At 34.8% G+C, this 16,324-nt stretch overlaps 1 protein-coding gene across 2 annotated transcripts in view; it reads right to left on the minus strand.

Moving 5' to 3' along the window:
- LOC136026159 (ankyrin-repeat and fibronectin type III domain-containing 1-like) overlaps nucleotides 1-16,324 on the minus strand; it is a 254,211-nt gene that overhangs the window by 10,194 nt on the left and 227,693 nt on the right. For both annotated transcript variants that reach the window (XM_065702463.1, XM_065702464.1), the window contains one exon: nucleotides 10,316-10,482. In XM_065702463.1, coding sequence (XP_065558535.1) covers nucleotides 10,316-10,482 — 167 coding nt within the window. The remainder of the gene's footprint in view (nucleotides 1-10,315; nucleotides 10,483-16,324) is intronic.

Here is a 16,324-nt window from a genome sequence, read left to right on the forward strand (position 1 = left end):
GATTATATATGCTTTATAGTAGAGCGGCTCAGAAGCCAAATTGATTGATTCTACTTTTTAAATGGCTGCATAAAACGTGCGTTTATGCAAAAATTCACCAAGATAAAGGATACATTCTTCAAAATGATAAAAATATACACTGAATATCAAACTCTTTTTTTACCCAATTTGGACCCTAAAATATACTTAAAAACTTTCTTTATGATAAAACATATAAGCAATAACAAAAATACAGAAAATTATTTCTAGCATATAAATGTATCGTCTTTACTCCTGTTCACCGTTGATTTTTTCTACCGAAATAATCAATTTGCTAATGTCCCACAAGAATGATCAGATTTGCCAACTTTTGAAACTTATTTTGAAACTTATTTGTATTTGGGTGGTTCTTGCCGATTAGAGACCCTCCAAAATAAATTTCTATGTACTTGCCTGGAAGGGAATCTTCAGCCCCTAAATTTTTTCTCCATTATTTCTGTTTTTATTAGAACATATTGCATAAAAAATGAAGCAAAAAAAAGCAGACACAAAACTGAAACATAAAGGTAAATAATTTATTTAACTAAAATAAAATATTTTTTCCAGCAGAGCTCATGGGTTTGGCGAAAACCGACATTAAACATAAATAAAAATCACTCTCGATGATCAAATATAAGAAAAGTATAGAATAAAGATAACGAAAAAGGGGAAAGCAGAGAGAAGAACGAAAGTATGGAGACTAGAAAAAAAGGAAGAAAAATGAAGTGCCTGATGCTGACTACAGAATATCCAATAAAGTTACGCAATGAAAACAAAAACGATATATCAGTAGAACCAACAGCGAAACCAAGTTTTTTTTTTTAGGAACTATCTAAAATTCGATTCAATCCACTTGTCTAGATTTTTATTTTGAATGATATTTTTTAAAGTAGAATAGGAAATTTCAACCAGAATGCTAATAATTCAATCGAAGTAAAGGTCGTTGAAAAACGCCTAATTTAGTGTTATTTTTGTTTTGTTTTTTTAATTGAAAAATTAAAAACAACAAACTTGTCCCCCTAAGTTTTGAAAGATAGGTCTTAAAAAATACAATAAGAAAATTATATTCCCTGTTAAATACAATTTCCGAACCCTATTGGCATAGTGCCTGAAGTAGTCAGAGGGGGCAACATATATCTCATGATCCAGGCGCCACAAAATAAGGGCACCACATAAATTTATATTTCTTAAGCTGGGCTCTGCCAGAAGACGGTTTTTTTTTAGCGAAAAATAATAAACGACGTCGCTAGTGAGGTTGAGTTGGCACGTCAGACTGAACACTTGGGCAAGTTTTAGTAATAAAATAGTATTACTGTTTTATTAGATAGTGAATTTTCATCATAGCATGGACAAGAAGTTTTTTTTTTGTTTTAAAGACAATTTTGCCTGCGGGAAAAACGAGTTTTCCAAGTTTTATGCAAAAATTCAGCGAACCGAAAATTTACGCAGAAGACACTTTTTTATTTTCATCAGGCAACGCATTCCGGCCACCAAAGCGAAATTCAACTGTTGACAGAGCCTAACTTAGGCTATAAAAAAATTCTTAATGGAAAATTTTACTTTCAGAAAAAGCTAGAGTATTTTGCATCAAATTCAAATTTGGATATTATCCTAAATTTGCACTTTACTTTCAGTAACTGACTTTCAATGAAATACTTTTAAAAATTTATATTTTATAAGGGACTCCCTTGTCTCTCTCCTGTTCTAAGGTGTCAGGTTGTTTTTTTGCTCTTTTTTTCCCTTCTTCTTTGTTTTATTTTATTTCTGCCTCTTAGTGAATCACAAAATTTATTTTAATGTTAGGTTAGCCTCCGATTTGAGCTTAGCTCTCTTTTCACTCTATTTGAATATTTTTTGTTTGCTATGTTTTGTATTAATAAAAAAAACTTGGAAATAACTTATATAAAAATTAACATTGAAAAAACAACGATAAAGCAACACTCAAGAGGTGATATGAGTGGTTTATACGTTTTAAGTAAATGGTGAATCATACCCTATTACTTTTACTGAGGAATTGAGGAAGTGGCAGCCTTTCCCCCGTGTCATTATCGTTTCTGGAAGGCTAAGTAAAAAAAATAGATGCAAAAAATCAGGTATTCCTGTGGAAAATATAACAAACTAGAGATAAAATCGCGAAAATATCAAGGTCTAAGAGAAGAGGGGAAGACAAAGCATAGATAGATAGATAGATATATTTATTCACACGAAAGCCCAACTGAGCCACGGTATCATACACAAAATAAGCGAAAAAATATAGTTACAAAACACAAACTGAAAAGACGCTAAAACTGATTATTTAAGAAAATCATCACGATTATTCATACCTACCCGGACGAACTTTCCAATAGTATTTATATTTAAGTAACAGCTACTTGTCAAAATTTCCGAAATCCAATCTCTCCCTCCGACCTTCCTACCAAATATTTTCAAGCGTAACTCCATCAACTCTTTACATTCCCCCATCTCTCCACATATAGGGCAACTGTAAGGACCATCCCTCAATCTATCCCTCTCTAAATATTTCCTATGTTCTCCAAGAGGCATAAAATTTCCCCTTACATACATTACCCATTTCAAATCTTCCAGAGCCAATCCCATATTTAGGTAAATTTCTTCGCCCCAGTTCTCCTTGACCTTCGCATATAGCCTGAGGGACGGCGAGGTGGTCTTCTCAGTTTGCTAAACTTGAACTTCCTGAGACTCTAGCCTTTAGCAACTAACTTAGATCCAATCCCTACCAACCCTTCTATCCCCTTTCCCTCTTCCCGGCAATTACCTAGCCTTGCACGGTCTAACATATTCTTCACCTGATTTGGCCATGAGTCCTTTCTCCTATCTTAAAGCATCACTAAAAATGCTTGTTTAACTAGCCATTTATATTCTATATTCCATTTATATTCCCAAAGCTCCGCCCCGTAATGCAAAACCGATCTAACCCTAAAATCAAAAATATACTTTAGCAATCATCCATCCCTAATTCCCTTAATGCTACTTTTACTTAACATTCCTAGTAGTAAATTTCCCTTACTTTCTACCATCTTAAGATGTTTCTTCCATTTCCCATCTGACGATAGCCTATATCCTAAGTACTGAAATTCACCTACACGGTCTAGTGTCCTACCTTCATACGTAAACTGACACTGTGAATCTATCTGTTCTCCACTCTTCCGAAAAACCATTACCACCGAGTTCTTTACGTTTAACACTAGTTTCTCATTCCTAAAATAAGAAGATGCTAGATCAAGTAGTTGTTGCAAATGTTTTTTTTTTACTTTCTGCTACTAAGGCTATGCCGTCTGCAAAAAGTAATGCAATAACACAAGCACTTGAAAGCTTAATTATTGGGTCTCCTCTGCCAATCAAGTTTTCTTCAAAATCATTAATATACAATGAAAATAACCTTGGGGAAAATTTACTACCCTGCTTAACACCAAGTCAACTCCTAATAATCCTAGAGAAATCCTTACCTACCCGTACTAGAAGTCTTAACCATATTGTACATAGAAGCAATAATCTTAAAATACGCTTGGTAGTTCTATGTCTAACAACGACTCCATCATTAAGCTTCTATCCACTCCACCAAACACCCCTTTTATATCTAAAAATGCAATAAATAGCTTGCCCTCTTTTCTCTGTTTCTTAATCATCCCTAATAAAATAAAAATCTGATCTATAGGACCATAGACTTTTCTGAACCCTGCCTGCAAATCTGATAAAGTTCTATCTTAACGAAAATCTAGTAATAAAATCTTAGTAAGATATCTTAGCGAAAATCTTACTAAGCACATTACTTAGGCTTATACCTCTATAATTCCCATGGCCTAATCTATCCCCCTTTTTAAATGACGGCACTAGAACAGACGTAGTCCAAGACAAGGGCCATTCTGCACTGTTTAATATACCAGAAAATGTCCCTGTTATAACAGGCAGCAGCCCTCTTAGTTGTTCGAGCCTGACTCTGGAGGGATGTAAACTGCACAAAAATAATAAACCGTCCATCGTCTTCGACTCTTAATTATATTAAATTACGACAAGCACTTTTAAGCCGTTGTACTTTTTGTTTAGACAGAAAATTCTCAGACACAAAAATTGCTACTCCCCCGCAAATATCTGCAATATCCAGCAAAAATTGCTAGATATTTTGCGATGGACACCGAAATAGCGAAACCTTTCAAACTGAATTTTATTTTCCAGCCAAGTTTCAGACAATGCTGCAACATCAAACACGCACTGTGCTGTCACTAGACTATTAATTTTCATTCCACTCCATCCTTGAATATTACAATGCACTATATTTATTTTTTCCAGCACAACACCATGGCCCCGATCTCCCTATTCTTGCGGCCAATCACTATGCTCTTGGAAAGATAGCTTACGGGGTTCAATCTGCCTTTCCTTTATTGCGACCCTATCTTTAAGAAAAGGTGGTTTTGTTGTATTTCATGCACAATCATTTAGACTAATAACTTCAGAATTTTCTTTCTTTGGAGCGTCCCTTTCAACTTGTGGCGCAGCAACATAAATGAGTGTTTTATGCACTTCGATTATATTTTGTAGTTTTACAGGATCACTAAATGCGTTACCGAATGACTGCATAGATGTGGCGCTTGAGTTCGACAACTGCGTATCCGTCCTAGGTCTTCCATACTCTATTAACGTTACGTTTGAACCTCCAGCAGCCGATATCTGGTATGCACTAGCAACTCCCCTTCTACATTTACCACTAGGTGATGTGTACTCCTCTATTACATATTGTGCAAAATTGTATATGTATCTCTTGTTCTCTACAAACAGTTTCATACCACGCAACTCAGCCCCTTTGTCTGCTGATTTTACTTTCTCAAGGGCAAATTTCATTTTCTTTCTCGCAAGCAATCGTTTGTGTAGTCAAGCGTAATACAAATTTTTGCGAGTATAAGTGTGGACCTGATCTCAGAACAAAATTACGTCAAAAGACTCTCGTAAATTTAACCAAAACTGGGTGGGGATTTTCATTACATTTAACACGAAAAACGTCTTTTATGTCGCTAAGGTGTAACGAGGCGTTCGGAGTAAACTGGTTAAAAGCGGCAACTATATCTTCAAGCAATGTCTGTGCTCGTCTTGACGGATCAAAACTTTACAAAATCACATTTGTTCTTTTCGAATCAGCCTCCATATTACTCATTTTAAGTCGCGTCTTTTCCAGTTTTGTTCTCAGAGAATCCACTTCTCGCTGCATATTTATGTTTTCTACCTTAACTTCAGCTATTACTCCCTCCAACTTAGTTAATAACAGTGCAAGTACTCCATTTATTGCCGCTATTTCTATTGAAATTGGGGCTATTTTTGCTAACTGACCATTCATTAGGGTGAGCGTCAGCATTATTCGAGATTCCGCATCATCTGAGATATGGTTATTCCCTGGATTCTGGCCTTATGTAAGCATTCCTTGGAATAAATAGAACGAATTCAAAGCTCTCTGCTTATCAAAGGTCTTGCCAATATGAATGCAATTTTTGCCTCTATAATCTTTATTATTGCCAAACTGGCATACCGGACTTGGATATCATACGAATTTATCTCAGTTTAAGAATGCTAAAAGTTCAATTGATGCAGCGGACAGAAACTCCAGCCAAATCAATTTATTCAGTGACGTCAGTGTTAAACACTGAATTTATTCAGTGTTTAGTTAAATCAGAATAAAAATCCTCTACCAACAACTGGTTCAAAACTGGGATTACTCTTTTTTAAAAGAACAGATAGATCTTAACTATTGAAAGAATGAATGAAGACTAAGACCCAATTTTCCTATATAGGTGCCTGAACTGAACCACTTTTCTTGTCAGCAAGATAAATACATATTTCTGGCAGAAATATGATTAATAAACATTTCTGTAAGTTATTATTTATATCGAAGCGAGTTCAAGGCTGGATTGATACTTCATAAGAGATTCGTCAGAAGGCTAAAGTACGTCATAAGGCCGAAGATTAAGATACATCATGATGCTAAAATAGTTCAAGCTAAATCTTACGTACATGCCTTGCGTAAATTCTAGAAATTTTTATTTATATCAAAACTAGGTCACACTTGGATTAAAATGCGTCGTAACAAATACGTCACAAGGCTGAGATACGTCATAATGCTAAAGATTAAAATACGTCATGAGCCTAAAATAGTGATTTTTAACCAAATCTACTGATTGAACCATCATGAGGGTAACATATTTCTGGCCTTACATTTTCAATTAATAACGAGAGCTAAGAAGACGACATATAAAATATAAGAAAATATGAATAGGAAAATGAAGTTTTATTGAAATAGGAGATGAGGTGCCTCCGTATCTTAACGAAGGACAGGCTACCTTGGCAACAAGTATATAGCTTTAATTACAAAGGCTTCTCAAATAGGGAAAGCATCAGCAATGTAACTTGTTTTGCCAAGGAAACAGAGTTTGTTTCAACAAGAAACAAGGTCTTTGTCACTAAATAAAGCTTTCGTTATGTCCCACAAATTAATAATATAGATTATCTCCCAGTGACAGTCCAATATGCTAGAAATGTAGGGCCCTATGTGCAGTGGCTAACCATTAAAATGACAAGCAAATGACAATCAAAAATATTCCACGCTGTTGCCAGAAAAACTATTGATTCTAAAAAAAAAACCTTCGGAACTGTTTGATTTATGCCACAGACTTTCAAGTATGGCCGATTAGTAATTCTAACCTGCCTACTTATCATTACAAATAGTGAAAAGACGGAGACGCTTTGTCAGACGAAGTCTCCACTTTAGCAGGGAATTGGACAATCAAGCTTATTTCCCGTATCCTAAAAACCAAAACCAAATGAAGAATTTATTTTAGTCCATAAAGAGACGAAAATCACCTATTGTCGGCTTGGAAACCATGGTTGTAAACTTTCTAGTGCCCGAGAATATGATTTGTGGTAAAAACAAGAATATTTTGTGCTGTAAAAAAATTCCCGACTATAGTTGGTCAAGTGACATGTATCAGGCCACATTCAAGCAGTGGCATAAACTGGAGGGGGCAAGGGTGGGGGCATCTGACGCTCTCTAGATTTCAAATTGTGCTTTTTAGGGGGGTGGTTTCGTTGAAAAACACCTTATACTAATGGGGGGGGGGACAAAAATTTTACACCTCCCTAGATTTTGAAAATAAATTCTGCCCCCACTCTTCTGAGTTTTGCGTGAACTGACGCTACTGATTAAGGGTCAAAGAAGACTTACTTTAGTTTTCTGCTTAACAATCCCCCCAGTTTTGAGCCTACTAGTCAGATTGCTAGAATTGTAATCATCTATGAGAGCCCTCTAGTAATCCGTCATTGAAGTATCACTTTCGATAGGGGGAGGGGTATTTACTCTGTAGTATCAATTCATTTTCAGGATTCCGTTTTGGCTGAGTGTCCAATATTCGTGCTGATGGATTTTCAGCTCCTATTTCAGAAATGGTAGTTTTAAAACGCCGAACCATTGAAATGAACTTCATTTTACCAAGTTGAATGTTGGCTATTGATGTTCCAGCGCATGTTACAGATGGACTTTTGTTTCAGCAAATTGTAACTTTTTGGTCAAATATGGCTCATTTTGTCTACTGCGATAGTAAAATTTCCCCTAGTGGTAGCCCTGGATACAATTTTAGTAGTTATGACAATTAAATATCTAAACTATGATAATTCGAAAGGCGGTATGTGACACGCAATGCCAAAATAAAATTCGCATTATTAAACAGAAAACGCTCAATCGATCGGTTCAATCCACTTCCCTATACCGGTTTTGTTTCTCACGATAATGAGAAGTTTGTATTTTCCAATATATTTTTTTCTTAATTTCCTGTTTTCCAAATCCAGAAATACGTGTAACATGGAGCTTTTATCAAAGCTCCGAGCCAAACTCCTTTCAGTATCTTGAAGGTTAAACAAGAAACTTCATTGTAAAAACGATTCTTCGTTTTTAAGGATAAAAAAAATTAAAAACATTCTTTTCAGTTTTTTCTCATTCCCCTGCATAGTTTACGCTTTACTACGTTTAGCCGCTCTAATCACCACAGAAGAAATGACATAGACCCTAATTAAACATTTGTGGCAACTACATGACTCTACAGAAATTCATGGCAACTACATGAATTTTTGGTAGTACCAAAAGCATCCATGACTCTATTTCCTTAAGTCTTTTCCTATTTCCTCTATTTGACTCTATTTCCCTAAGTCTTTTCCTTATTTCCTTAAGCCTAACTGAGCTGTTCCTTTTTCGCCTTGCAATGGAATTTTTTTCGCTCACTTCTGCAAAAACGTTAACACGCAGTACATCCACGTTCCGAAGGCGGTAATTGCTCGTTACGAATTCAAGTTTTTGTTACATGTCTGAACAGTCTTTGATTTTTAGATCAAATGGATAGATAAGTCAAAGAACTAACATTGGTGACTTCCATTTATCTCAATCAAACTACAAAAAAATGCTAAGTGGTTCAATATTCATACAAGTATGCTGATATCTTACATTAGAAATAAAGGAAGATTTTTCTTTGATATAGATGGTTAAGATAACTTTAATTAAAAAAGTTCTTCAATGAAATATATGTTTGGTAAAATATTGCGGTCGCTACTTAGAAAGTTGCATCAATTAAAAAAAAAAACTATGGAAGTAGGAGGCTACCCTTCTAGGCTGAATAAATTAAGAGTGCACAAATTCTTATTCGAAGTATAGCAGATCTACCTGGTTGACAAGAAAATCAGTTTGAATTGTGAAAAATACAGCAATCGATATGTAAAATACTTTAAAGGGACACCACCAGAAAAGAAGAATGTGACAATAATAAGGAAAGCAGAAAATATAATATTTTGATTAAGACATGCAGCATTAAAAGAACCCATGAAGAAATCAAATATACCTGAAAGCAATATGTGTGATTGTGCCAGTCACATAAAGTTTGTTCGTCACCTGCGGGAAGAGTGTCCAAATATAGAAAACCAAAGAAATTTATTGAAAGCAATATGCGACTCATTGAACTTCAATTATGGAGAACAGCATATAGTATTCCATCCGAAAAGTGCAAATGACCATAGTACTTTAATTAAGAGACTAGTAAATGTTTTTATCATCCTCGAACCTTTGAATAATTTAATTTGGATCAGCGAGATCCTCAATAAGAAGAAGAAAGAAATTCCATTGAGATTATGCGTTGGTATCTCCAACTAACCAAATAAGAAGAAGATGAAGAAGAAAGGAATTATATGGGGCAGGCACATACGCAGGAATTTTTTTCGGGGGGGGGGGGCAAAACCTTCGAAACAGCAGATATAAAATAGCACTTTTTTTTATTCAGTAATGCAAAAAGCCCGTATATCGGAAAATACAGATTAACTTTAATCTGTAGTATTGTAGCGGATGGGGGGAAGAAGTCAGAAGCCTCATAAGTACGTTTTAGGCTCAGGTTATGTTCATAGCGATTTAGAACCAGTGATTAATCTATTATATCCCACTGAGAGGGAAATTTCAGGGTTAACAGTTCAATATGGGTGCTGTGGGAGTAGTTCTTCTATTGCAAAAACGTAGATTTTAATGAAAAATGATAGTTTCCAAAACTGATCCATTAAAAACTTTACTTTATCCTGAAAAGAGGGGATAAAAGCCCTAATATAAAGGATAATTCTATTTTGCTGTGGAAAGCAAACTCTCTTTACAAAAAAATAACAGTACAATTGCTAATTACTTCAGAGAAGGTAAAAATTTTGACAGAAAATAGGTTAATAATTGGACAGTGACTTGACCGGGTAATTGCATGCTGTAAAATCCCCCAAAAAAGGCTTCACACATGTATCTAGATTCTTAATAAATGTCCTACTTTTGCCAAAAATCCCAAGAAACCATTGGGAACGTGTCAGATATGGAGATTATGCATTGGTGTTTCCAAATTACCAAATAAGAAAAAGAAGAAAGAAATTGCATAGAGATTGCGTATTGGCGTCTCCAAATAACCAAATACGAAGAAGAAGAAGAAAGAAATTGCATGGAGATCATGCATTTGCTTCTCCAAATAGCCAAATAAGAAGAAGAAGATGAAGAAGAAAGGAATAATACGGAGATTATGCATTAGTGTTTCCAAACGACCAAATAAGAAGAAGAAGAAAGAAATTGCATATTGATTGCGCACTGGTGTTTCCAGATAACCAAAAAAGAAGAAGAAGAAGATAAAGAATAAGAATATGAAGAAGAACCTATAGATGCCAAAAGCAGCCAGTGGTCAGGAGCACCCACTTTTTACCGCAGCTCTGGTTACTATTATCACAAATTTAACCTTACCTAGATACGCACGGGTTGTCTCTGACTTTTACAAAAGGTAGAATGTTGGGAGATGCCTTGGGAACTAGAATCCTCATGAGATCAACAGAGCTTTTCATTTTCAGGTAACACACGTATAAACCTCTGGCCAAGGGCATTGAACTGGATTGATGATATTCAATTTGTTCCTAAAAAGAAAATTCTTACATAAAAAGTTCCGATAAAATTTGTTCCTTAAAACACTGATTTCTTTTTAATTTTTAGGTGAGTAATCGACCAGAGCATTTTTCAATAAATGCTAATTTTCCATTTGGAAACGTCAGTGATTCTGTATTATTTACACATAAAGGAATGCAGTTCAGTTTTGAAGACACTTACGAAGAGATAGATTTTTAATGCTGATTTTCGACTAATGCATCACCAACGATCTTGTAGCCTAATTAAGTAGGGGGAGAGGATATTATTTTATCAGGTGAAACAGGTGCAAAAAAAAAACTAAAACTAAATACAAACCTGGAAAATACTAGGGAGCTGCTTTCTTATCTAGCGAATGACGTACTCGGTTTGCTGCAAACTCACTGTTTTGACACAATGCATATTAGCGATAAAACATAACTCATAAGGGATACTCCTTCTATCACGGGAGTTTCAAACTAAGGAAGGGGGGAGGGGGTTCGGACAAAATTTCTCCGGCTGATTTTAGAATATTAGGTGGTTTATCAGCAAAGTTTGTTTCGGGGGGTGGTAATTATGGCATCATTAATAAAAAAAATTCAAAGGTGGAAAAACATGTTGGATTGAACATGGTGGGAAAACATGCAAGGTCGGACACTACTGCTCTAGCTTGTTTTTATTTTCTAATTGTATTTTTATTCTTGTTTTAGTTATTTATTATTTAGTTTGTTTTCATTTTCTGATTGCATCTGATACATTTTTATCTCATTGCGTTTTTGCACAATGATTTATTAAGTTTCCCTATAGATCTGGGCAGTTTCGGAAAAACTCAGTAACTACGGGGATTTCCGAATTCTCGAAATTCGTTTCAGAGACTTAAATAATTTTAACTATTTTGAAATTTTTCTCAGGAAAAATATTATTGTGCTGAATTGAAAAAAATACTTATTGTCTTTGTAGTTAGAGAGTATTTGGAACGGAATTCTTGACATAACAGACAAAAAGATCAATAAACGGAAAGACTAAGGCGTAGGTCCTTGAGAAAAATTATGATTTCATTTTTTAACGAAATGTTCAAAACGACCCATAATTCATAACTACTGCATAACAAAAAGAATCATGCACTGGATTTTTGCTATATTAATATTCATTTTTTTTTAAATTATTGCAAATCTTATATTAAAACAATGTATTTTAACTTTTATAGCCAGAGTGTTCTACAAAATTTCCACAGCTGAACTCTTCTTATTCGTAGTGAGGAATAAAGAGCAAAAACTCAAAATAACTGCTGAAAATTTCCCCGGAGATGCTTAGAAATAACATTTCGGCATTCAAGCTAAGAAAACGGGCCCTGTCGTCAATGAAGCAATAACACGTCGTCACAATGTCAATAATGAGTAAAAAGACACTACATACTTATAATGTTTATCGTAAAAGAATGAATGGGACATTACCCCAGAAATAACAGGGATCGAATTCTAAAAACAACTTAATCAGGGAAACTCGTAATAAGTACTTTCCCTATTATGATAGATGAAACAAAGGTGCATACTCACAAAAATATAGGACGGAGGGAGAGAAAACATGTTTTTCAAAAACTAGGGGGGCAAATTTTTTTTCAATTTTTTTTAATGAAATTACTCGAAAAGGGATATTTTTCAACAAAAATACTAAAACAGCGGGTAAAAAATATCGGGGTAAAATTTCCCGAAAGATTTAACTTTAGAAAACAGAGTTTTAGCAATAAACATAAAGAATGTATCTTCTTGTTATGATAATTCCAAATATTCGAATTCAAAATTACCTATAGAAAGCCATGATCATGAAAAAAATTTGGACAATCGGAGGAATACACATCAAAAAGGGTACGATTTTGCTGAAAACTGCAACATCGTATGCAGCATGTCCAAGAGCTCTGTAACAGAGATTTCAATTTCCTATGTGGAAAAACACAAAATTTTGCATTTTTTGTATAAATTCAACAGTGGGTTCGTGTTAATTTGTTTTTATTTTTTCCCGAAGACGATCTCATCGAAGTAGCGGTCGTGGAAACCCAGAAGATAGCCTATTTGAACTGAAATTAAACGTTCTAGTCTCGTTTTGAGATTGCCAATTGGCTCAGAATTATTAACAAGGTATATACAGGGTGTTCCAAAAATAACGTCGGATTTGAATCTGATATAACTCAAATTTGTTAATTTAAAAAGAAAACAAAGCACCAGTCTCATCAGGATATGTTGCAATTATACGTGAAACCCAACATCGGACATATCCCCCCCCCCATATGCTAGCTCCACATATATTTATTCTATCCATAAAATATAGTCTGAGAAGATTCGAGTGATCTCCGATAAATGGGGAAATACCCCCCAAAAATTCACAACATCATAAGATACCTCACAAAAATTATGCAACATCATATTCAGTGTATCAAAGAACCTATTGCAGTGGTTTCAAGTTCCCATCTGTAAAAATGTGGAGTTTTGCATTTTCCATTTGATTTTTTCTGGCAAAGAATACAAAATTCTACATTTTTGCAGATGGGGGCTTGAGACCTCAACAGTATGTTTCTCTAATGTGCTGAATATAATGATAAAATTTTTAAGTAAGGTGTAGTGACTTTCTAGGGGTGTTTCCGCCCTTTTTCAAAAATAAGTCAAATTTTTCTGGCATATAATTTCATGGAGAGAAAAGTGCCTGTAGGGGTTGCAAGGAAAGGGTGGACATGAGTCCAATACTATGTTTCCCAAAAACTGTAACATCTTCTGGAGATAATAGTGGGTTTTATTTGCTTCTTTCAACCAATTCGGCGCTCTTTTTGGGACATCCTGTATGCAGCCTTCAAGTTTCAGATCTTACTGCACCAAAAAGCCATTTTGTGCCACAAAAGATACATTTGGCCTGAAGATGGTCAAATGACGTCGAGTGACACTTCCGGGTTAGCCATTCGGCTTAGAGCTATGGGAAGCTATATAATGACGTCACGGTTTTTAGAGGTTATGCCATCTGCCAAATTCATCCCTAAGCAAGCGCGTAATTCATACAAAATGTAGGAGTATATACAGCATTAACAATAGTTCTTCAGGATTCCATTACTGGACACCAACTATTAGGGCAGAGTTGAAGGTCAGTGGTAACATGAACATAAGTAGGGGGTAGGCCTGCCCCTCCCAAAATTCTACATTTTCCAACATTTCTCGGCACCTCACATTCAAATTATCAAATGAGATACCATTTTTACTCCCCCCTCCCAAATAAAACACCTACATTCCTGATTGGAAATAACAGGACTTAATAAAATTGTCATTGTATAGTTAAAGGATATGTCATAACATCCCTCGCCCTCTTTTTCATTTTTATTCTCCAAATGTTTAAAAATAGTACACAAAGAAAAACCAATTTTCAATTTTTAGTCAATTGGGTGTAATAACTTTTTGTAAGTTTTTTTTAGACGTTTTAATCTATTTTTCTAGCCTTTGGTAAATCTTTTAGGACATAAAATTAGTTTTTTGTATTTTTCCTTCTAACAAAAGTCTAACAATTCTCGCTTTCTATTAACAAATCTTGTTTGTACAAGTTCATACCAAGCCCATGTTTACCAACCCTTCAAAATACCATTAGACGTAATTAATAGTATACGATCAAAATGTATATGTAAACGGGTTTTTGATAGTCTGAAGATTTGATATTCGAAAATTTGATCCTCTAAATGAACAGAATTAAATAAACTAATTCAGAGTAACTAAAAATTAGATCAACTTTTTTTCACATAGCTGAAGTTTCTCCTCCAACTCCCTCTTTACATCAGAAATACCTGGAGAACGCAATATTTTAATTCATCTGCCCTAAGAGCTCAAAGATCATGCTAGCGTAAAAGCTATATAGCTTTTACGCTTTTACGGTCTTTCCACTTTTACGCCACTTTACGGTCTTTCTGACTGTGCATCTACATACTTTATCTACAGTACAGTTTGCTTAATTTTCCATTTTCGTGTCTTGCACATACATCTATATAATTTTTGTTGTTGTTTTATTTCGTTTTGTTCTTTTTGTTTGTTTAATTCTATTCGTCTTTTGTTGTATGGCGGGTCATCAATTAAATTTATTCATTCATCAAAGAGTTTAAAATCTAAGCAACTACCTCGTGCTTGAATAAATACGAACATAATGCCCATGTTTCGATGTGATCTACTCTAAATTTATCTGCAACAAAAACTACTACGGCAGTACTCCATCTATTATAAAACCTAATAAACAAGTATTTTTTTTTCAATGCAGTCGAACAAGCTTTGCAAAATAACTGGTGAAAAAGGACTTCAACTTCTTCAATCTGACAACCAATGTTTGCAGGCTAATTGCAGTCTATTTAATTTCCAAGAAAACATAACTATTCAACTACTTGAAAGCTATTTACTAAAAGCTCCATGGAGATAATACTCAATAATTTATCACAAATACTCGTTTCTAGAATTGTTCCCTTGCTGAATAGAAAACGTAATTCCACTGAAAAAAACTTTACAGTCCCAAGCAATATACGAACATAATATATTGAATTTAATTTAAGAACTTACTTGAATAGAGTTTACCAGGAATCATAGAGCAGTCATTTAGCCTCAATTGCATTTCTAAGCTCTTGAGAAGTCTCAAGAAGCATAAATAGCAAATATACCTCAGCGATATTCGGTCCCTTCTTGAATTCTCAAAACATAAATCCTAGTCTAATTCATACCCCATCTACTTATAAAATGATGTACTGAACCAATATAGCAATAGGAATTGCTTGAATGACATTTTAACAGGTGATATGTACGTAGGGACGCAGACAGGAGGAGGGCCTCAAGGCCCGGGTCTCCTCCTAAATCCTAGATGTTCCTTCATTTCTGAGAACTTCCTATTAAAATTATAAAAAATGTTATCATCCTCCCTCCCCAGAAACAAACCCCTAAGTATCCTAATATCAATAATATCCTTCCCCTTCTTGAATTTTCGAATACAAAAATCTAGTCTTATTCACTCCTTAGCTAAAGCAAAACGTCGCCCTTAACAAACATTAAACAAACAAGCTTATTTAAATGAAAGCAAGTAGTAACATCGAAACTGAAAACGAACAGATTATTACGCATTTGAAGGGGCTACCCTCCATGAGCTCTCCATGGAGAATTTTCTATGGGCTCTTCCTCCATAGAAAACTCCTTCTCCCCAAGGAAATCCATTTACCAAAAGTTATTTGTACTCCTCCCTTTTTGGTCACTTAAAAAGGGCACTAGAATATTTTAATTCCCATTTGAATGAGCCCTTTCTCGATATTCTATGACTATTGGTTCTATGCGGCCACCCCTGGGAAAACAAACAAAGATAAAACAAATAATCACGCCTCCGTAATCTATCTTCTAGCAAAAAAAAGAACAAAATTATGGATTTTTGCAGATGGGAGCTTGAAACTTCTGCAACATGGTTTTCAGATTTCCCCCTTTTCTGAAAATCAGGAAATTTTCCTCAGGGTCGTAGCTTTTGATGAGTAGCACTAATTTTAATGAATCTTCTATATTCGAAATCAGCATAACAAGTCAATTCTTTTGACACATCTATTGATATCAAACTTTGTTTGTAGAGTTTAACTTACTATTTGAGCCGATTCGCTCCCTACTTAGATTTTGTAACCACGAACTGTTAGATAGCAATAAAACTGCTTGAAAGGAACTGAAAACACGTTGTGTAATGTAAAGACGCTTCAATTGGGAGGAGGGGCTCTTATCCCCTGGATTCCTCCCTCTAGATGTTGAAAAGAAGCCTTTTTTGGTATTTCCATCGAAAAAGTACCTTTTCTTTGGTATTTTCATTGGAAAATTAAAACAA

Source organism: Artemia franciscana, chromosome 4 (assembly GCF_032884065.1).
Source record: "Artemia franciscana chromosome 4, ASM3288406v1, whole genome shotgun sequence".
In the NCBI taxonomy this organism is placed as follows: Eukaryota; Metazoa; Arthropoda; class Branchiopoda; order Anostraca; family Artemiidae; genus Artemia; species Artemia franciscana.